Below are 23,387 nucleotides of genomic sequence, written 5' to 3'. Positions count from 1 at the left end.
GGGGTGAGGGCAGCCCCAGGTGGCTGGAGGCCACTGCTGCCAACCCTGAAAATTCATTTTGCAAAGTTTACTGAGGCTGGTGCAATCAGAGAGCGTTTCCATGGTTTCTTTGATTTCCCTGCCCTCTAGGATTTCGTGCCAGGCACAACAGATTTAAGCAGCAGCTCCGTGCTGCAGAGGGGGGCCTTGTGGAACCTTGTTTCTGCTGCACTGCAAAGTTTTTTACAGCAGGGAGGGAAAGTTGACGATGCACCTCAGGGGTCAGATGTCTCTCCCCTTTCCCCAAAGCCTCCTAACCCCCAGCACTTGTCTCCTGCTGTGCGTGGCGCATTAATAAGCCCGAGCCCTGCAGCACTGGATTTGCCAGCTGTGGAGAGGCACAAAGCAGTCGCTGTAATTTACTTGTGTATATTAATATGATTAGTGGCGGTTCATCATAAATTCAGGCCTCCTTGCTTAGCCGGCATCTGAAGTCAGGCATGAGGCGGCTGCAGGAGGAGGCAGCCCGTCCTCCCCTGGTCACAACTGCAGACCCATGGGACTATTTTGGATTTACACCATGGGGAATCGTCTGCAGGCTTTGAGCCACCAGCTCTCACCGTGGGCCTTGGGGAGAAGGAAAACGGCAAGGGTTTGTGCGTCAGCTTCATTCACAGCTTGCGTAGTTTGAAGTGGAGTAATTATTACCAATAAGGAGGTGATCTGTACATGCAAAATAGGTAGAAAATGACCTGGGAATGGAAGAAGTGTTGGGTAGCAGCAGGCTTGCACCATGGGAGGAAGGTGTGCTACGGCACTGTATCGGTAATGCGTGGGCAGCCCTTAGGCTGCACTGGGATATTGAGTAGACACATGCACGCAAAACCCCAAGCGCATTTTCAAATGGGAATACACTTGCTAAAGGTCTGTGGCTAGTGCTGACAGCAGGATTTCTCAGAGCTTTTGCCCTTTCCTTTTCATTACAGGGCTGCTGCCAGGAGTTGCCTCCCGCACGCAGCCGTGGCTGCCTTAGGGCAGCTTTTTTGCAGGTGAAACTTTGCCTTGTAAGGGTGGGTTCTCAATAGAATTTGATTATCAATTAGAGAAAAAAAAAGGGGGAGGGCAGAAAAAAAGAAAAGAAAGGGAAAAAAAAAAAAGGAAAAGAAAAGGAAGGAAGACAAGGTGTGTACAGGAGTAACTTGCCTTCCTCCAGCTCTTTTCAGCCCAGGGCAATTTCTCTAGCTGCTTAACAAACTGTGTGTGCCTGTAACCGTTCTGCACAGGCAGATGAAATGCTGCTCCCTCTGAAGGGAGGAAGGACCAAAAAGACATTTAAAATTCACAATAGGAATACAAGGCAGCATGCTGCCTTGCTCTGAGCTGGGCACAGGGCTTCAAAGCTGCCTCTCCTAAGCCAAAGTCTGAACCCATGGGGATTTTTTCATGGTGTGTTGTCCCGTGCGGCTGTGCCTGGCTCTGTCACACTGGTGTGTGCTCAGGGGGGGTCCCTCTGCCACCAAGAGCCTGGAGCAGCCCAGAAGTGCTCTCTGAGCTCAGTGTTGCTCTGTCTTTCCTTCCGTGTACTGGCAAAGGGCAGCAGAGAGGGCTGTGCCTTGAGCTTGCTGCCCGTTTGTTCCTGTGCTTTATGGCTAGCATTGGATTGCAGCTTTCGCAAGAGCTTAGAGCCCAAGAACGGCACAAAATCGAAATCCAAGTAAGTCAAGACAGCCACGAATGGACTCACATGCTGTAAACTCGATACCTGCCCATCACCAAGGGAGAAGCTTGTGTATCAGTTCCTTATTAAACTGCAAGATTGACCGGTCCTAATAGGTGTGTTCAGAGCCTGCACAGACATGTCTCTGTGCCAGAAGTACTTTAGATTACGACCTGCAGTGAAAGCCTGTAAAAGCAACCGAGAAGATTGAGCAAGGGCACTTCTCATAACAGTGCTAGGAGAGTAATTTGTTGCGTGACACCAAATCCATCCTTACAGAGTCAAATTGTCCTCGCTGCTTACGATCCTTTCTGCTAAATGAAGTAGAGCTTCCTGTGCACAAATCCCATTTTGCTAAACATGATCTATTAAATGCTACCATAAAGCTACTTCTGCTGACCCGCAGGTGGTGCTGCAAAGGGAGGACGCCGCTTTATTTGAAGTGATGCTGAAGATTTGGCATTACCAGGTAGCAATATGTAGCCAAGGCAGTAGAAGAAGCCCCAGTGACACAGGGTTGATTCATCCTGCTGAAGTCTCAGATGTCCAAGGAGATAAATGGTACCTATAAGGTAGCAGTGTCCTTGAGCATAAATAACTCTGAGGGGTTTGGGCCAGAACTTGCTACTTTTTTGCAATAAGAAACAAGCTCAGATCCAATCTCTCATTAACTCATGAAGCGGCAGCTTGACCTTTAGGAGGCAGGTTGGTGTCACCCAAAGGGAGGTGTAAAATGCGCGGTGCTTTGCTTCGTCTTGGGAACTTTTCCTAATGAGAGCAAGAATTTGTTCAATTAGCTAGGTTTCCCGTGGAGAAAAGTTCAGCATTATTTCCAGCTTTGCCAGCCCCCTGACAACCAGAGCATCCACAAAATTACGCTGCCACTAAAAATTAATTATGTTTGCCTGAGCACACTCATCAACAGCGCTGAAGCAGAGAGAGGCAGCTCAAAGGTTACTCGGGTTCTTGCGTCCGGACGGTGTCATTAAGGTTGTCATATAACCAATATGCTCCAGTTTGTGGTGAATTGCTCTTTGGGGACTCTCGATGTTATCACGGTGTTGGAGAGAGTGGTCACAGCTGTTGGAAAAGCTATTTTTCTCTTCTGCAGAGCAGCAGGTACTGCTATTTCCATGTGCCCAGCAGATTGTCCAGGGGCTGATGTAGGCTCAGTTTGCCCCAAGGATTGATGTTGGCTGTCCAACATGCCTGGTAGGATGAGAGGCAACAATTTTGGGGAAGAGGGATTTCATCTTGGTATTAAAATCCAACGGTTGTTTGCTCTAGTAATTGTGGGAATTGTTCATTGTTAGCCAGTCTTTAGGGTTTTGGAGCCAAAAACAGTGCTTTGCAGCCATCACGATCTCAGCAGCTTTGGCTGCCAGTGAGCAAGCACGAGCCTGAAATGTGTGGGCTGTTTGCAAGGGATTTCCTTACCGGGTACACAGACGAGTCTGGAGCATCCCCATACTTTGTCCATCTGTCCCTCTGGTCCCTGACGTGAGCTTGATGCTGAAGTCCTGGCTCATGGTCTCATCTAAGGAGTGAATTTTGACCCATCCCAGTGCAACAAGGAGTGTCCTCTAGGTCCAACCTGTGCTGGTTTGGCAGTTAGGGTTACCCTGAGAGACCCAGACTTACAAAAATAAAATCACAGTGCAAGGTAAAGTGCCTGTCTGCTGCAGGTATTGCATACCTTCCTTTCCCAGCACCAAGTCCCCTGCACAGACGCATATGTGCTTGGAAGTTGAGATGTGGCTGGGAAAGCTGCTGCTATCCCTATGCTCCTGCTTAGAAAGAGAAGAGTTTATCCTCCATAGGGTTGGCATTAGCAAGCACAGTCAGATGTCCCCAGTCACATAATGTTATTGAACTGAAGATAGTAAATATGTATTAGCGACTTAGCAAAACCTTTAAGGGATTTAGACACTTAAAAAGCTTCTCCTAAATGGAAAAAAATAAAAATAAAAAATCAGCCACCCAAAGTCTGGAAGTGTTCATTTAAGGCAAAACTAAAGGAAGGAAAATTAGAAGCTAGCTTTGGAAGATCTGGTAAAGCAGAGATAAGACACCTAAAACTGACGGATCTGTGTTACAAAGCAATGCCATGCAGCATCACAATTAAGTATGCATTTCAGGCTGCAGCTTTCATTCGAGTCTTTGTGGCTGGCATGTGAAGTTAAGTGTCCTTAGCTGAGATGAGCACTCAAAGTAGCGAGAATTCATCGGGGTCGAGGAGACAGAAGAGGCTGGGCATGTGTGATGTTGTGGCTATGGGATGGTGCCTGGGTGGCACACACCAAGGCAGCGAGGTTCAGGGACTGCTGTCTGCAGGCTAAGCCTTTGCTGTCCCAGGAGCTGCAGAGGTACCTACAAACATCCATTTATTATTATTATTAGTTTTTCTGTGCAGTGGCAGTGAGATATCGGTGATGCTGGTGAGGTTTGGGGACGCTCTGTGGCATGCACCAGTTTTAGAGGAGGGTAATCCACATCATTACCATCCTCTCTGGTCTTGACCGTTCAAGTCAAGACCATTCAACTCTGTTTCCCTCCTGGAAAATGAAGAGCTTAGCGCATATTAATCCATCCCGGGGAGGTACAGGGAGATTTTGTAGCTATAAAGCTCTTTGAAGATAAAAGTCTCCTGCAAGTGCTAATTACATTTAATTTCACTAATCTCTTTGGTGCTGGGATCATCCTCTTGCTCTGACTTTGTCCAGCCTGTAGCGACAGGGGCTTTGGTTGACATTGGAGACCTCAGGCACTTCCTAAGGCAAACTGTTGTAGTCCCCACGTGCTGTAAAGCTGTGCTGAGATGGCAGTGGGAGGGTTTTTCCCCTCCTTTAGCTGCTCTGGAAGCATTTCACTTGCCCAGAGGTTTTCCTGCTGGTTTTGGTGGCTGCTCCTTTCCTCATCTCCTCCTTTTGTCATCTGGCAGCATCACCAAGTTTTCACTGTCCTTTCAGTTACAGCTCTCTCCTTGCACATTTATTAGATGAAATATGCTCAAGGCAGACCCTTGGCTCTGTGTCTAAGAGCACAGCTGTCTCTGGTCACGCTGTGTCTCGCTGCAAGAATGCAAAGTGCTTGAAGGAATCACAGATGGCAAAAAGCATCCAGAGTGTGCTCCTGGATAGCTGGAGTGTGGGCAAAGACAGACCGAGCAGAACAGAAGAGCAGAGGAGAAAAAGTAAGTGAGATTAATTATTCAGCTTTTATAGAGGTCAAAAGGAGGGCAGAAAGTCAAAGCTCATCACTCATCAGCTGCCAAGGAGTCATTTCCGCCTCTGTGTTCATAGATCAGTAATGGTTGAATGTGCAGAGGGAAGATGAAGAGGAAGAAAGAAGCTCGAGTGTTGCAAGGGCTTGGTTAGCTCTGCTGGGTCTCTGGGGGGACCTTGCTGTTGGGTCTTGGCATTTGCTGCCCCACAAGGTCTGCTGCTGCCCAGACTTACCTGCAGCGGTGCTGGGCTTCACTAGCGATGGTTGAAACAGGGAAGGATCTGGCACTGTCTGGTTTAGAGAGGACAAAAGGGAAACCCTGTCCTCAGGCATGGGAAGGACTAAGGTGAGGAGGGAGGGACAGGCTGTGGTTCAGAAGTGAAGGACGTGGTCTTGACTGGGGGGGAGGAAGCTGGGTGCAGCCTTGGAAGGTGCCTTCTCCTGCTGCCCCTTGTGCCGGCAAAGGAGCGAGGGAACCCCGTCTTCGCTGGTGGCTTACGGATAGGTTAGATGACAACCTGGCAGAGGAGTTTGGAACTGGCGTGGTGCAGCCCTGGGGCAGGAGGTTGGGTTTGGTGGCCTCCCCAGGCAGGAGCTGGCCCCAGCTGCCCTGCAGGGCGATGCATGGGGTATGGTAGTGGAGACCTGGGCTGCTGGCATGTTGGCATCTTCCTGCTGTCTCATCGGGACGTGTTTCTAATGCTTTGAAGGCTGCCCTCCTGTTTTGGCAAGATGACATGTGCCAGGTCAGGGCTGTTGATGGGGCTGGATGGCTTTCCTGCTCAGTGGACACCAGAATGAGATTGTAAAGCCATGCAGCAGTAAAAATGAGCTGTTATAGAGCTGTGTGATATGCAGAGGCATCATTACTGGGGGGGGGGGGGGGGGAGAGGGGGGGGGAGGGAGGGGTTGAACAACAACAACAAAAAAGTATTTTGGGTCTATCTAGGGTTGGTTTTGGCATGCCGCCACCACTAATGTATACTTTGCTACCAAACATGCTGAGAAACTGGGAAGCTCTATGAAAGAGGGCTGCAACTGTGTTTTATCAGGTTTAATATTTTTGTTGTAGTTATTACTTCCACTACTACTATTTAAGGAGAAGCTTATAAAGATTAGAAAGGGAAATGCCATCTGCGGAGTTTGGCCAAGTGACAAATTATACTACATGATGTCGTTACTCAAATATTTTGGAGAGTGTGAACAGCGGAGAAGGGAAGCGATTGCCATTGCCTTCTGTCAAATGCACATGTAGGAAAGGAAAAGTCTCTTTCCTTCCAGTGCAAGGTCAGCATGAGAAAAGCCAGGCAGCAATTCCCCCAGGACCAGCCATGTGCCGTGCGCTTGCTGGGTAAACATGCAGAGCATTTCATGGTGTCGCTTGTCCCTGAGCATCGCGCTGCTGTGGCTTATGCAAGATCTAAGTCCTTTTAGCAAGAGCCACAAAGGCTGCAATTCTTATTGATTTTCCAATGCCAAAACCAGGCATCTTTGGAAGCATGTATGAGAAAGCTGTTTCTGCTGTGAAACAGCCCTGCATAGATCCTGAAAGGTACCCGGGTTAGCTGAAGGCAGAAGTGTGTTTCTTCGTGGGGAAAGGCAAAAGAAAATAGGCAAAGCATTCACTCAGGAATACAAAGGAAAGGCAAAGTATTCACACAGGAGCCTGGAGAAAAAGGGTTCTGAACCAGCTTCATCTGCCATGTGATCTGGTCCCCTTTGTTCCAGGAGAAAGGACCAGCACTGCTCACATTGTTTTAAAAATTCACTTGCAGGTAAGAAACACGTTTTCCGCTAGTCCTGAGCCCCACAGGGCTGTGTGCAGCGTGCTGGCCTTTTACCTATGCATCCCCCCCCCGGCTGATTTATTTGGGGATGCTTCAGCACCTGCATGAAGTCCCAGTTCAGCCCAGGCTGCTGATCCCCACAGGAAGGCAGAAGATCCCCCCAGTTTGCTCCCTGCAATCTCTAGCTTCACTGGAGTTGGAGACCTCTCTCCATCGCTTCAGCAGCCTCTTCCTCCAAGGCAGTCAGGTCACACAGGTCTTCCTCCGATCTAATTCACATATAGGGCTAAACCAGCTCTGCACTGTAACCCTGGCACGAGGAATATTGGAGGCAATTCTGGGAAAAAAAATGGCAAAAATCCTGTTTATTTCAGCGATGCCCCAATGGAGATGCATTTATCGTGCTGCAAGTTCTTATCTGAGGATGTTCCCAAGGGAAAATTTGACCCATTTTGATGATACACAGCAGTTTGTTATACCCTGTCCCAGGAGCCAGGAACAATTTATCTTCAGTGTCTAATCGTAATGCCTTCAGTACAGATATTTATTTCTATAACAATAGTAATGGCCTCACAGGATTGTCTGTATGGATGTTCTGTGGGCTGCCATGAATATTGCAATAGTAAAAACGATAATTAAGTATTACTACAGCACTACAAGTTAGTACTGAACTCAGGAAAGTCACAAAGTTGTCAGAGCAGGATCTCTCATATCTCCAGCTCTTGGCTCCAACCTGTGCTGCTGTGGCCAAGGGAGATGGGTTTGGTGTCGTACCGGAGCAGAGCAAGGCGCTGGGGGCTGGATTTGGCCATTTTGCTGCCCCAGGGTGGGATGCCGACACACGGTAGCCCATGCAAGCCCAGGGCTGGTGCTGTAAGGATGGCAAGCACGTCCCATGAGTGCAAGGACCCTCTTTCTGCACCCCAGTATGGGGCAAGAATTGAAGTTTCCAGAGGGAAAATCTTCCCTTGGGGTTGGAGATGGGGTCTCTAAGACACTATGATGCAGATTTGGGGGTCGGGTATGACAGGAGGGTGTGGGAGGCAGCCTCTTTGTATCTTCATAACCCCAATGGTCTTTCCTACCACCTGGCTGCCTGTGGTTTTGCTTTCTGGGTGAGAAAGTGGGTACAGAAGGCAAGCGGTTGTGCACGGTGCATGCCAGGGTGATGGCGAACTCCAGCCTTTAACCATTAAACATCGTCAGGGAGCTGTCTGCTTCCAGTCCAGAGGTGTTTTCAGCAAGCAGGAGTCATTTACTTGTGTCATTACCTTCCAAAGGTGGCATGTGACCTCCAGACCCTGTAACAGAGTCAGCCTTGTTTGGAGCTGCAGTGTTTGGAGGCACTGGTGCTTCTCCTTGGCTGTTGTGCAGAGAGGTTTGCAGGCGACTGAAGGCAGACCAAAGCTTCCTGGAGCAGCCTGAGGTTTCCAAAAACTGGTGCAAGGCAGATGCTGGTTGGGGGCGGTGGAGAGGAAAGAGCTGGGAGGTGCCCATCAGCCTGCAAGCAAAGCAGGGACAGGGACACGTGCACCATGAGAAGCTGCCCATGGATCCACGGTCTGAAAGCCCTTTGTGGGGCACGGTGCTCTTTGTCTGCTTTTAGGGTGCTTTGCCGAGCTGATCTGCGATCAGACAGAGGTTGGCAACCCACTTGTTGTGAAACCTCCAGCAGGATTGGTGCAAACCACCTGAAAACCTGAGGCAGGCAGGAGCTGCCTCTGCAGAGCTGCAGAGCCCTGTTGGCTCTGGACCTTCTGATTTCCAGATCACACTCATTCACCGTCAGTTGATCCAGCTTGGATTTTTTTTTTTTTTCAAATATTTTCCTCTCGATGGAAACGCTCTGCTCCCTTCTGGTGTTTGCCTGTGTTGTATTTATAGAGAGGATTCACATCCGTGTTTAGGCTCCATCTCGCCAGACGATGCACCGTCCAAGCTGTGTTGGCCTCCTCCCAGATCCTGGGCTCCCCGCTCCTTGGCCCAGCCCAGCAGCTTTGGTGTCTCCTCTCCCCATCTCCATCGGTCAGGCTTCTGCAACCAGAACCAATGGTGGTATTTCTGATGGGGTTTCACTACCGAGCTTCTCTTAGAATCACAGAATCATTTGGGCTGGAAAAGAGCTTCGAGACCATCACCCAAGTCCAACCGTCACCCTGACCAACCAAGACCCTTGCTTTTAGGCGTCATTTCTTTGTATGTGTTGGCACCTGAGAAGGTGGGTTTGGGTGAAGAACAGCATGACCAAGCTCTGGCAGCTGGAGTAATCCTCTGTTACCCATCAAAAAGAGATTTCTCACCTAAAGAAGCCAAGCAGCTGCCAAAAGCTGGGGTGGAAAATCACACAGGGGCTGCGGAGGGACCCTAGTGACCACGGTCTGCTCTGAAGTGGCCAAAAAGCAGGGAGCTGAGCACTTCCCTTGCTCTGTCTGCCTTGCAAAACTCACCTCCCTCCCCAAAATCTCAGCCAGTCCAGCTATGTCTCGTGCTCCATCCAGCTGCTCTATTTCACCTCCTGCCCTCTCTCGTGCTGCCTCTTTCTCACCTTGCCTTGCAAAAGCTCAGAAAAAAACTCTGACATCAACACACCATTAGTCTTCTTAAATCTCCAGGTCAGCACTGGCTGATCTTATCTTTTTCCACCCCTTCCAGCAAAATTCCTTGCAGCTCTGTAGGCTGTCCCCCTAAGCTGTGCGAGATGTAATTTTCACAGGTTATTTTTATCAGAGGAAAATATTAGCCTGCCTGCTGCCATATGAGATCTGTCTGTGCCCCGCCGGCCTTGCCGTGGGCAGCACGCTACAAGACAATGCAAATATTTTTATATATAGCAGCCTCCATACGCAGCAGCGCAAGAGGAGAGGGCTGGGGTCTGGCGGGAGGCACGGAGGATTTGGGGTGACAGAGGTGCAGGTGTCACAAGGAAGCAGCGATGCTTTGGGCTGCAGATGGGGCAAACCTGTACTGTACAGAAATAAGGAAAAAATCTTTTCTGGTCAGCAAGGTGTTCGGTTTTGGTGTCTGAATGACGCAAGGGGTGAGTATGTGTTAGAAATCTTGCAAGTGGGGAACCCCAGCACTGACAAACCCCTATCTGTAAAATAGGATGGGATAAATTAACTAACAGATAGGCAATATGAATGTATTCTGGCTCCCAGAGTCCAGGCTCGCAGAGTTGTTCTTCTGTTGAGATTTAACATCCATTTGGCTGCTAGGGGTAAAAATTACAGGGTAGGGAATTTTCTAAGGAAACGTGGAACAACCAAAACTTCTTGTGGAAATGCATGGATGAGTGCCGCTGGGATTCAAGTTTTAGGTTGAAAAGCAAAATCCTAAATCTCTCTAAAATATCCCAGTGGTTGAGGCATTGCTTTAGATATGAGACCAAGGCTTACATGCTTCTCTCCCTGTGTTAGAGTAGGGATTTGGGGGTTCTTTATCTTTATGTTTCCTTCCCCACCACCACCTCCAAAAAAAGTCAGCTATTGATTTTGTGTCTATCTGGCCAACACTTTGAAACCACAAAAAAATGTATGAGCAGGAGAAGCATTTCCCTCGATGATATAACTGAAATACTTCTTTGCTCTGGTTATTTTTTCCCCACTCTGGCTGATGGAGTAGCTCTTTCCTGGCATTTTGTAATCAAAAAACACATCTGATACACATCCTTTTCCATTAAAATAAGTGTTTACTTAGTCGCAGAGTTCACCAAAGTGCTTTGAAATTACATCGCTCAAAACACTGACATTTATAGGCAATGCAAATTAAATAGGCATAACCAGAGATGTAAGTGTGTGCAGGCAGGGCGCAGAGTCAAGGTTTCTCCAAGCAGTGAAAAACTCTCTGCCCGCGCCTTTCTTCAAATGTCCTTGAACCAGCAGTGATTTTATTTAATTGCGCTGTAACTTCAGAGCTTTCCCACCCTTCTTGGCTCTGCACTGAGAAATTGCTTCTCTCCAAAAGGATGCAAAAGTGAATAAAACTGGCCCCAGAGCACAGATGTGGCAGCAGAGTCCTGGTGCCTGTGGGGACTTTCTTACTGCAGGCTTCCCGGAGAGGGGCCAGCAGGAAATAAACAGTTGTAAGAGGTTATTACTCTTTAGAGTGACTGCAAAATAAGAAAATCAGGTGGGTGCTGGGGTGGTGCATGCTCAGCTTAAGAGGAAAATCTCATCCTTGCAGGATAAAGGACCAGTGGGAGCAATTTGCGGTGCCAGAGCGGTGTAAGCTGTGCAGCATCCCCTGGGATGGAAAATTCAGCACTGATGCTGCAGAGGAGCTGGGCCGGCACAGCTCAGTCTGACAACCTTCCTACCCCTGCCTGCATGGACCCTGTAGGTCCTCACCGCAGCTGAGGGTGTGCCTTGCTCACACCCACCCCAATTTCCCTGTTTCTTCTTCTTCTGTCCTGCTCTGGGACTATCATGCGCTCCTGTGGAACCCACACTCCCAGAGAGGTGTCACCCACCTGGGTTGGGATGCAGCGGCACTTCCCATGGACCAGTGATGCTCAGGGCTGGAAGATCTCCCTGGCACCTCTTAGAACTTCCAGCTCAATAAACCATGTCCTACAATGGCTCTCACTAAAGATAGCATCCCCTTCCCGGGCTCCAAAGGGTGCCGGTGTCCCCGGTGGCAGTCCACCCAAGTGCCCAGGAAGGGGCAGCAGCAGAGCCAGGACCCAGCCTAGGGCACATGGATATCTGCTTCCATCTGGCTCCCATACGAGCTGAAATTCGCCACAGCTTTTTGACCGTTTAATATTTCAAGATGTTCTGGGGGAAGCAGCGAGGCTCCTGGAGGGGGATGGAAGGATGTGCAAGAACTGCTTCTGTGCCTTTGTAATGTGTCCTTTATTATTTTTATTATTTTTATTTTTTTATTTGTTTTAATCGTTTCTGTTCCTGCAGTGAGAGCAGCTTGCCAAAGCACAGTCAGCAGATGGGCAGCCCGAGGGGGCAGGCACCCCCAGCTCGGGATGCAGGCAGCAGCGCGGGCGCCAGAGGGAATTATTTCTCCTCTCCTTGCTTCGTGTTCCTGGCAGCATCTCAGCTCCTGCTCCTGGGGAACCCCATCCCATTTTTCAGCTGGCCTCCTCCCATGATCTCCCTTCCCTGCAACGGGCAATTTCTATAGGATGCAGAGGTGGGAGGGGAGTATTTGTTCCTTCCCCACAAAAAAAATGATTATAAAAGCAGCGTAACCTGGCAGCACCAACCCTCCCTGCCCTGCCATGACCCCACCAGTAAAGCAGGTTGTGAGATGCTTGTTTCTACACTAACAATAAAAGCTTAAGCGTAACAGAGAGAGAAGCAAGGAACTGAAATATTCATTGCTGGCTCCTCACCGTCCACCAAGACTGCTTTAACATCTCTGGTCTCGGTTTGCCCTGTTTATTATGTAAGAGGCTTTTTAATAATATACGTTGAGACATATGGCCCCTCAGATTTAGTATGCAAATGCAATATGCTTAACTAAAAATAGCTGATATGCTTAATGTAGTTTGTTATAACACCTTCTGTTACTTGGTGAGTAATGAATCGCGGCTGCGCTCTGCAGAGCTTGTACTGGATTGAGCAGGGAACAGCCTCGGCTGCAGGCTTGCCTCCGAGCAGTGGGGGAGGTCGGTGAGACCAGAGTCCCAGAGGTGCCGTGTCCTGCCTCTGCCAGCACCACGGCCAGAAAATGAAGTAGAAGACACCCGAAGAAATGTTTGGCAGGGGGTTAAGTGACGAATTGCTGGTGAGAAAGCTTTGGATGCCAGCTAGGTATAACATTGCCTTGTATCTTGGAGCATTAGTTTGTGTTTTGGGATGTATATCCTGCACACATTCCTATCCTGGTTTGCATTGTAGGAATCAGGCAGTGATCAAACCCCACTGCAGTGCCCGCTGAAGGAGTCTGCTAGCCACCAGCGCCGTGCCTGGGTGCAAGGTGCAGAGCCAGCCCTCTTGCAGGCTCCATGGGCAGAAGGCTCCTTCCTTTCTTCTTTTCTTTCCTCCCTATTATTTTTGCTTCTCTTTGTGCAAATCCCTTCATTGTTTCTCATTGAACCAAAGAGAAACAACAAACAAGAGGTGTCATCTCGTGGTGCTGATTGTCTGGATTGCAGTGACTCTCCTGGCCCCTTTGCAAAGCCATTGAGAACTGTGAGCCCTCCATGCCCCTGTCGCAGCCCCAAGAGATTTTCAGATGCAAGGAGATGAATTTTTTGAACGTATTCTTTCACAAAAAAAAAAAAAAAAAAAAAAAAAAAAGGAGAAATCCTTTATATCTGATATCTGAAATATCCCATCTGTATCCCAAGAGATAAAGAGAAAGGACTGATTCAGCTCTGCAGCTAATACTGCTGTCTCGCTTCCCTTCAGTGCAAGCTGTCAGCCTTTCATGCTGGTAGCTCTTTCAGGTGTAGAGCTTTTGGTTTCCTTTTCCCAGAATAGGTTTTTAACCTCCTGCACAAAGCGCCGCTGACTTGTCATAGTGGAGCGTGTTGCACGGTGCTTCTGTGCCGCTCTTTTCATGCTCTCCATCTCCATCAAAGCTTCCAGTAGCGTTCAGATCATCACTGATGTGCTGAGCCATGTCTACCTGGGTCGTCCGGCCCTGCTCCACCTCCTGTGCAAGGTTTGAGGGATCTGAGATCACTTCCCACCTCCACGAGAGGAAAGCAGGGAAATTTCCAGTGGGAAATGCTTCTCCCCACAGCTCGTCCCAGCACACATAGTTTGAGAAGGCTATCTAAGTGTGCAGCCCCCAGCACGGGGGAAAAGGCGAGGTCCCTGCTGCAGGTTCCCAGGAGAGCCTTGGAGCAGCAAGGTCTGATTTCCCAGCTGGGGGAATGGTTTGTAGAGAGAAGCTGCCTGCCACCCTCACATAGTGTCTTCTGCAGCTTCTGCAAATTTCCTCTGTCCCTCTTAAATGCAGGTGAGCATTTAAGGGAAGGATGGGATTGCGCATGCCCTGCGGAGCCCCAGCCCCGCTGGGACCCTGCATCCAAGCGGGATGCAAGGTTTGTTCTCAGCAGCTGCCAGAGCTGGTGTCAGACATCTCATTTTCATCCTTGTGGAAACTCCTTGTCCCTGATTTCTCCCAAGACAGCAGCCAAAGCAGAGCCCAGAATAGTAAAATACACAGGACAAATTTTTAGAGATTGTTTTTAGTGGGAAAGTTGTGTCGACTCAATTGCCTGTCAAGCGGATGTTATCATCCCCCCCAAACCTGATGCAAATATTCTTATTTCAGCTTTACTTAATCCTGTTACCAAGCAACTTTAACTGCAGCAAAACACAACACTTCCACAGAAAGGAGAGCATTCACAGGGGATTGGAACTGGTTTCACTGTAGTTAAGTGGGTTTCTATATAATTGCATATTTTTTTCCTGTTAGGTTCATGAGTACAGCTTTCCCATAGGTATCTTTCCATGGATTTTTTTTTTTTTTTTTTTTTTTATCCATAAATATTTGTCTAGGAAAAACATGAGAATATTATGCATTTGCCTGAGATTACAGAGTGTAGAAGAGGCACTGGGGAATCTTCCAGCCCACCAACTTCAGTAGCAACGTTGAACCCATTTTACAGATGGGGAAAAAGTGAAGCAAAGAACAAGGAGTGTCTGGGGAGAACCCAAGCCTCCTAGCTCTGCAGTTACTTCTGCTCAGCACAGAAGAAGGCTTATTATCCAAATTAAACCTCCACCTTCTTCAAATTAAACCGCCACCTTCTAATAGAGCCATGGCATGAACCAGCAGAGAAACCATGTACCAGATTGAGGCAGGTGGGATCTGCTTTGTTTTCCTCTGAGCAGGAGTGGCTTCTGCAGGGCTGCCAGTGACTGCTCCGGCTATAAACGACTCAGGACTTGGGCTGTGAGCATCTTCAGTTCCCAGAAATTAGTGCCGAGCCCAGTTTCAGATGTTAATTGCCAGGGAAAAATGGATTGGTTTGGACATAATAAGGCAGGGGAAGAAGGGGAGCTCCGTGCCTTTGGCAGCATTTCTTATTTTAATTGCAGCTCCTTGAATATTCGAGGGGAAGAACTTTGCAGCCTGCACCCGAGCCTGCAGTCAGCTGGAGCTTTATTAAGGTTCTCAAGCCATGCTCTGAGCAGAAAGTCCTGCTGAAGTCCTGGGAAGCCTGTGCCAGAAATAGAAAGCTGTGCAATCTGCAACATACAATACTCTGCAGCCAGCTTGAAGCACATGCTGAATTAATCCCCAATTTAATTAACACTACAGTAATCCTTCAGCAAAAAGAGCAGCTTAGGATTTGTTTGGAAACACTGTGCTGTATACAGTAATATATATTAACGTCTTCAGAAACGGAATAATTAAGGATGTTTTACTCCATTCCTAATGTGGGCTGCTCTGAGAAACTAATTTATAACTGCTGGTCTCTGAAAAGAGGGATTGGAGATTGAATGAAGGTCTGGGGTTGCGCTTCCCAAAATTACAAAATTAGTCTAAAAACTATCTGGTACAAACCAAACCCCAATTCCCTTGAATTTATTTTTGAAGTTTTTCTGGCATCTGAGCTAGTCAAGGGGTTTTCAGGGTTACTTTGTCTCCCTTGATGGATGTCTGCAAGAAACAGGCTTAAAGAAACAACAGCGATAGCCTTGCCTGGCGCTCAGCCCCGTGCCTCCAGGAGGTACCACTGGAGGAAGACATGCAATAGGATGCTATTTTCCGTCAAAGGGTTTTGTAAAGTTGGGCTTTTAATTTTTCCCTCTTAGTGGAAAACAGCTATTTTGTAGAAAATGATTTTTTATTAGAAGTGGCAGTTTTTCAAAGCTGGTTTCGTGTTTATAGTTTGATCCTCACATGTTTCCTGCAGAAAGAAACAAAGAATGCTCCCTTGCTTTTGACAGCCTTTCTAAAAAATGCTGTTTATTTTGCTCTTCTTGGTATTATCATTTATGAAAATTAATAACTGTGTGTTTTAATACCAGAGTTCCTTCTACGATGTAGAAAATCCATTCCCCTCCTTGTGCATGATTACAATGGTTGCAAGCCAGGATTTTCTATGTAAAATTGCAAAGCCTGTCACTTTTTAGTCTCTTACAGATATTTGCAGACTATATCTTGTTTGCGTGCTTATGTTTCTGGATGCAGAGTGGTTTACCCACAGAGAAAGACAGAGCAGTGCACAGCACTTGGGGAAATCCATGGAATTAAGTCAAGGCAGACCCAGGGAAATGTGAGGCAGGTGCAGAAATGGGCAGATTAATTTCAGACCAAAAGTGTTTCAACAAAACAGTTCCCGTTGCCCAACAAGTTAGTGAAAATTAGTGAAGGAAGCATATGGTATTACCTCAGAAGTGTTGGAAGGGGATCAACACCCAGCAAAGCGATGGAGCTGGGTGGGGTCGGTGCGAGTGGGCGTCCCGTGGAAATAACGGGATTGGGCGTTAAGTTGGAGGAGCAGGAGGTGGGCGCTAGGAAAGGGTTCAAAATGCACGGTTCTGGCACACATTCGCCTCAGCAGCAGTGAGGTTGGATGGGGACGCTCAGCCTTTCCAAAGGCTTCGTGAGAATGCTGGCTTCACCCCCAGCACTAGAGCGTTTGGGGAGCCAGCGCTGGGGAGGTGTTGATGGGGATGAGACCCTCAACGGGGGGGTTCAGGGACCCCTTGAGCAGATAGAGAGAGAGTTCAGTCATGCCAACATCCATCCTATGGCTCGTGGAGGGAGAGGAGCCAAATTATGGCCAAGAACAGCAGTGGCAAGATACGCCAGGTTTTTGTTGTGGTGGGTCCCAGTAATGGGGCTGTGTTGTTTGCAATAACCCCCATCATAGGAGCATGGCGGGGATCAGTTCAGGTCATGGTCACTTGGTTTTGAGCAAAAGTGGAAGCCAAGAGCAAGGGTGATCAATACTAACCTTGTTCCAGGAGGCTTCTGTGCAGGGAAAAGCCTAAAAAACTTCACTCTTTTTCCACCACTGTCCCACTAACTTGGGATTCAGAGGAAATATGTGCAGCCTGCACATCCACCACGTGCCACAGCATTCAATAGCAACACTACCATGCCCTAATCGTAACACTATTTGGCTACCAAAACCACTTTTGCCTCAATAAGGAAAAAATGCATGATTACTTTGTACAGCATGTTGCAGAACCAATGCTCTGGGCACGTGGATTAGTGAGTGCCGGAGGCATCAATCGATGGGAGCATGTACTCAGGAGTGTGGGCTGCAAATCAGAACCTCTCTGCCCGGTTAAATGTCCGACCCCAAGTGCTTGGAGCTGAGCTCTGGACCCCAGGGATTTAGATGTACGTGACGCTTGGGGGGGGTAACAGTTTTCATAAATCCTATTTATCTCCAAATTCTTTTGGAGGTAGGAAAGCGGAGCTTTAAAAGGTTAAATATTAAATAGCCTGCTCCAGCTGCTCAGTCTGTAAAGGACAAAGTGCCAGCAGCTGCTGGACACGTCACTGCGGGCACAGTGCATGAAGCTTCAAGTAGCCACCATGTAAAGCAGCGTCAGTGGCACAGTGGAGCATTTTTAATGTTGTTTGCTCCCAAAAGCTGAATGAAACGTGTTGTTTGGTTTGTGTTTGGAGGGGAGGGTTTGATAGAATGGGAGGGGATGAAGGGGAGGGCTGTGCATCTGCTTGGGGGTCTCCAGAGGTCTCTGCTCCAACCTTCTTGGACCAACACTTGATCAGTTTGGCTGTGGCCTTATGCTGCTGAGTGTTAGACCTGGAAGGATGGTTAGCTATCAAAGAGGTGGATCTGTGCACTGTGGGTGCTCTCTCAATCCTGAGAAATCCATGCCAAAGCCCATTCCCACCCATGCAGTCTCTGGTTTGTTTGCCTTGGGAGGTACTGAGTGAGCAGGATCCAAGAAAATCCTCATAGGAGAGGAAGGCTGATTCCTTCGCTGCCTGATGAGTCAGCAGAGTTGCCTCCTCTTAAGCAGTGGGGTCCTGAGATTTGGGAGCTTCATGCTATCTGCTACCACTTTTTTCTTCCCCTGTGCTTCCCCTGTGCCCATGTCATCCCATGGCCTGGTGTCTTCTGCTGCACATCTTTGTACAGCCCTGGGGTAACAGCTCTGTGGCTGTCGTTCCTCGGTGCTGGGTTTCTGCCAGTGTTTTGGATTGAATACAGTGCTGCTAAAATTTGAAATGCGTAATAAAATTGTAGAAAAATACCAAGGAATAGCAAGCAAAAAAAAAAAAAAAAAGAGTGACTCATCTTTAAACAGAAGTTCTTTAGGTAGCATTTGCTGCCCCTAAGCATAGATTGATATTAGTGGGTAGCTATGTTTTTAGGCCATACTATGCATAGTTAACAACTTCCTTTGCAAATGAGCCCCCTATCCCTTAATCCCATATGCTCCCTCTAGTTTATTTGGATGTGAGACTGGCAGCAAAGCTGAAGAAAGAAATGTTATGCACCCCTTTTGCATGAAGATGCCTGGGTGATAGAGAAGCCCAAAGTCCTCGTATATCACACTCAGGTCTGGTTTTCATCCCATTAATTCAGCTTCAGAAAGTCTCTTTTGAGTTGGTTTTAGTGGAAGAGGGGCTCAAGATGCAGAACATCACATCAGCCAAAGTGAGGAAGCCCCTAACTGGGTGATGTGTTTGAGCCCATGAGCTGCAAAGTGTCTTTGTCCATCTTGAAGCAATTTCGGTAGCTGAAGCCATGGGCAGCTTTGGATTTTAAACTTTCTTCATTACTTGATTGCCCATGTTATGTCCCAGGTGGCCTCAGGCTGTGTCAGTGCCAGAGATGAGGCTGCAGGGCAGCTGAGGTGGGTGCACCCCTGCTTTTGGTTACGGAGACCTTACAGACATAAGAAAGAACTCTGAGGGAAGGAGAAGTTTATTTCTGTAAGTTAAATGCAAGGGAATGCATTTAATTTTTTTTAACTAAATATCATCAAGAAAATAGATGTCGCCTCCTGTTTTCTCTGTCTGGAGAGTATGGATCAGGCTGGAGAAATCACAGATCTCTGAGATCTGGGGCAGACAAGTCCCTGGGAGGGGCAGCAGTGTGAGGACCAGGAGCCAGCAGATGTTCTTGGTCCCAATGGGGAAAAGCCACGGTAGCGGCAGCAGTGAGTTGTGCTGCATCCCTTGGTGCTGGGTTTCCTTCCTCCATGCTCAGAAATCTGATCAGCCAGGTGGAACACTCCCAGCTGCTCACCTCCTGTTTTTGAGCAGATTTCCCAGATATAACTTCCCAGTGGACACCATCCCACCCACCCCATCCCGCTTAACCTCATGCCTTCTTCTTTCAGAGGAGACGACGTTTGAGGCTGGAGTCAAGGTTCAGATCCACAGCCAGTCTGAGCCACCGTTCGTCCAGGAGCTTGGGTTCGGGGTGGCCCCTGGCTTCCAGACCTTTGTGGCCACCCAGGAGCAAAGGGTAAGTCCCAGATTTCATTTACACACCAAGGTCCCTCCAATGGGTCCATAGGAGGGTTTGCATCTATGTATTGATGCCCATGGAGAGGTGTTTTCATGGTTAAGAGCTATTTTTACCCCTTGCTTCAAATTGGTTGGGGAGAGGACAGCTTTTTCAGCATTACTTTCCATGCATTACCCACAATCCCCATAGTTTTGGCCACAGAAAGGATTTCAGCTCTGGTCATTTCCCTGGCTCATTTTTTTCATGGTTATGGTTCACCTGTGGCAGTCACTAAATGTGTTGGGTACTATCCAACCTGCTGAGAAAAGACGCCTTCTGTCAAAAGGCTCTCACACTCACAAGAGGAGAGGATTTCATGAGGCAGAGCAGGGTGAATCCTTTCAGGTAACACAGAAATGTTCCTGTCATTTATTATAACTGGTGGCAGGAAGCTCAGGGCCTGGGGTGCTTCAGCCTTCCTGAGTCCCAACAGTGGCACATCATCGTGGTGCAGATGGATGCAGTGTGATGTAGCATCATTAGCCCCAAAATCCTGGTTAGGCATTAGAAAGCGGGCCAGCAGAATAATTTTTCCCCAGCTTGTCCCCAGTGCTTTCACTCTTAGCCTTCCTGCTTCATTGCCTCTCTCATTTCCCTTCCTGTTCTTGCATCCACCTTCACATGGAAAATGAATCAAATTGAGGAAAGTGAACAAGAGCTGGTGGAGGGTTTGCTCAGATTAAACCTCCACGGGGATCAAAACTGCAGAACTTCAGCTCAGAGCAACTCGACGAAGTCACCACCAAATATATCTTTAGGCCAAGGCCTCTCTCCATGGTCACAGGTACCAAAATACATCTGAAGGTGCTGCATTTCAGTGAGGCTGGATGCAGAGCCTCTCCCCTTCATTACGGCACGCTTGTGCACGCTCATCCTGGAGATAATGAAGGGTGTGGGTTCCCAGTGGGCGAGCACCAGGTGGAGACTTCTCAATTAAAGCAGAAAAATGTTTTGTTGTTGTCGGTTTGTGTCTTGTGGGAAGTCTGGTGGGCTGGAGAAAATGATCAGCTTTATTAGCACTCGTCTGGAGCAGAGCACTCAGTTAGAGCCTAACACCTTGATAACAGTGAAGTCAAAGGGATCTTCAGGGAGTGAGGCAGCAGCTGCTGAAGCCCAAAGCAGCTCCTGTCCCATCAGCATCCCATCGGCTGGCTCATCCCTGTCCTTGTGCATGCTCAGCCTTCCCGGACCCATCCTCTCAAGGTGCTCTATGGCCTGGGCAGACCTTGCTGGAGGATGTGATGGAGCTGGGTGCAGCAACTGCTGGAGGAAAGAGCCTTGGAAACCCATCGTGGGCATCTTTCATCCCATTCCCTTGACATTAAGCCTTTCATGTGTCCCCAGCAAACTCATCTCTATTAGCAGCTGCTTCCTGCAAGCCCTAGAGGACCCGGCAGCATTTGGCATTACTAGTACGCGACATGCAGAAAGATAAGGAGTCTAGAAGGATGGAAAGCTGATTAATTAGCACCAGAACTGCTGGGCTTCGTGTGCCGTATCCTTCCCCTCCTGTGCCTGGGCATCTCACGGAGCAGTCTGGGGACTCCAGCACCAGGGCAGTAGTGTGGGGTCAGCCTCAAGCCCCAAGCCGCTGTTGGCAGATTCAGTGTGGAGCTGCATTCTTTGTGCTTCGCATTGTATTGCCAACCTTTATTATTTCATTATTTCCATTTTTAAAAGCTAATGCAAAGGAACCTATTAAGAAGATAAGCAGCTGAGAGAAAGGGAAAAAAAAACAACAAAACAGCTCCTTCCCCACATCCATCCTTCTAGGAGTGAAGATACAGAAGATGACAAGAAAAACTGATTTTAGCGGACTGTGCTTGAGCCTGTCCCCTCTTCCACGGGTTTTGCCCAAGTTTCAGTGCTGGGAGAGGGCAGGGCGCATTTCTGTTTGGTACCAGCAGTTCTGTAACAGGTTTAAAATTATACCACGGGCTGCAAAGCCATCACCCATGGAACATGATAAGGTCTTTTTTAAACCTAATTACAACTATTACAGCATATGCCTGCTACTGTCTCATTTAATTACCCTGCAGGGACTAGCCAGGCATCAGCCAGTTTCTCCCACCCCAAACACACATCTTTGATTCAGGTCCTGATTTAGTCTTTTTTAACATTACATCTCTTTGACTGGGGCACACACATGCTGTCCTTCAATAAGTCAGGGCAAAAGGAGGAAAACCCCGTAAACATCACCCAGAGGACTGAGCCCTGCCCGTTATTGCGGTCCTAAACCGTGTGTTTTATACTACCATGAAGCACAAATGAAGCGATTCTCTGGCTGGAGAGGGATAGAAATGGGCAGCGAAAGAGCAGGTTGTTTTGCCTCTCCCAGCTCTGAGGAGGCTCTGTTAGTTATAAGCATTTTTCCATGCTCAGCACCAAAAAAGTAGGCATGGAATTGGGCAAACTTGTCTTGGCATGGTGGTGGGAGCTGTGCAGCATCTTTGAGAAAGGCTTTGGGGTGGAGAGAACTTATTGGTGGCTGAGTTAATGGCTCGTGGTGATAAATTCTGGACCTTTATTCTGAGAGCTTTCCAAAAGCCCCTTGTCGAAAGCAAACCCTGTGCCCGTGACGGTGCGTGATCTCATTAAATGTCACTGGAAAACGAGCTGTCAATCTGAAAAAGCATAAAATAAAATAAAAATCATCTTTTCTTCAGCAGTGGCTGAGCCCTCTGACTCCTGGTCCCTCCAGCAGAAGTGACTTTTAAGAAATGTTTGCCAGTTTGGTAACATTAATGCAGCAGCAATGTCGTGCTTGTGTACGATGTGTCTGTGTCAGGAGAAAGCGCTAACGTAGCACCACGGGCAAGGACTTTGCAAGTGTACCCACTGTGTTTGCTGTGGCAAGGGAAAAGCACTGTGTCAGGGAAAGCAAAGGCAATGTGAGTGGGGGGTTTCTCCATAAAACATGTTTGTGCGGTTATATAGGCCAGGCTGGCTTTCTGCTGTGGACACGTGGCCCAAAATCTCAGATCGAAGTGATCTGAGGATCTGCTGGAGGTGGTGCAGCACAGCTGCAATTAAAACAAGTGTCTTGCTGGAGGACATCAAACCTCCTCTCCGGGCGACAGTGTGAAGGGAGCTGGAGCAGTTTACACAGACACGTGAGAGCACGGCTGCTGTTTTCTGGGGTTTTCACACCATTTTACGTGAGGAGGGGAGCGGGAAGGAGCCAGGGCAGAGTCAGCCACATGTCTTGCCACGAGAGATGCTTCGGCTGCTCAGGGGAGTGGTTTCCATGGCAATCGGTGAGTCTCATGAATAAGGTTTTTTGCTCATGAATGGGCAAAACCCCGAGTGCTGTGTGGGAGCTGGCTGCGGGCACACGCATGCTGGTCCCAAGGAGGGCAGGAGCACCCTGCACAGGGCTCTGCCCTATAGATCCCCTGCTCCTGGCTTTGCAGAGATTCTCCTCAATTTTTACCCTTTCCCAACTTCTTTTGGGTGAGCCTGCTGCTGCCATAAGCTTCTCCAAACCTTGCATTGCTCATGGCCTTGGGGAGACTGCAACCCACACTGGCATCCATACTTGTGGAGGGCTGATCCCCTCCAAAAGACAGATTCCTCCTGGATTTGGTTTCTTTTAATCCTGTTTTCCCATCTGTGTTTTATGGCCTCACCGCAGCTCAGGAGCACCACAGCATCGCCCACAGGTGCTGGGATCAGATAACGTTACTTACCCGGCTCAGCCGCTCCCTGTTACACCACCAGCACGGCACGTTAGAGAAGATGAAAAGCGCACTAAAATGGCAATTTCTGCCAACTTGGCAATAAAAATTTAAGAGGCTTCAATTAAGCGACAGGTTCGAAGACAGAGCAATATTGTTTTATAGGGCTCTAGTGTGCCTTGGAGACTCATCCCCTCGTAAAATTGCACGGGACAGAGAGCATGAGCTACCAACAACTGCAGTATCAAGAAATGTAATTACAGAGTCAGGAAAATGGGACTCGGGGTCTGGCAGTGATCACTCGTATTTTCAAACAGGGTGTAGGCAGTTGGGTTTGAAAATCAGGAGCAATTAAGTAGTGTTTCCCAAGTTTGTTCACACTCACTCAGAGCATCTTCTACCTACGGTCTTACACCTCCTCCTGGAAACATTCACTTTCTGGTTGCTTTCCGTTTCCCTCGATCCCACACACTCTCCCAGTTGATTTCCTCCAGTCTATCATTGGACTCTACGTTAATTACACAAGAAGCCAACTAGAAGGCAGCAGTGGCCAGCTGTGGCAAAACTTTCAGCACACAGGG

At 48.3% G+C, this 23,387-nt stretch overlaps 1 protein-coding gene across 5 annotated transcripts in view; it reads left to right on the top strand.

The window, feature by feature from the left end:
• The window catches only part of ASIC2 (acid sensing ion channel subunit 2), a 514,654-nt gene that overhangs the window by 476,800 nt on the left and 14,467 nt on the right, over nucleotides 1–23,387 (top strand). For all 5 annotated transcript variants that reach the window (XR_005814581.1, XR_005814580.1, XM_040536492.1 and 2 more), the window contains one exon: nucleotides 18,960–19,087. Coding sequence is in view for 3 of the 5 variants with exons in the window: in XM_040536492.1 (XP_040392426.1) it covers nucleotides 18,960–19,087 (128 nt within the window). In the remaining 2 variants the exon portion in view is untranslated. The remainder of the gene's footprint in view (nucleotides 1–18,959; nucleotides 19,088–23,387) is intronic.

The sequence above is a fragment of the Cygnus olor genome, chromosome 25, assembly GCF_009769625.2.
Source record: "Cygnus olor isolate bCygOlo1 chromosome 25, bCygOlo1.pri.v2, whole genome shotgun sequence".
NCBI classification, from domain to species: domain Eukaryota; kingdom Metazoa; phylum Chordata; class Aves; order Anseriformes; family Anatidae; genus Cygnus; species Cygnus olor.
This window is presented reverse-complemented; position numbering and strand designations above follow the sequence as displayed.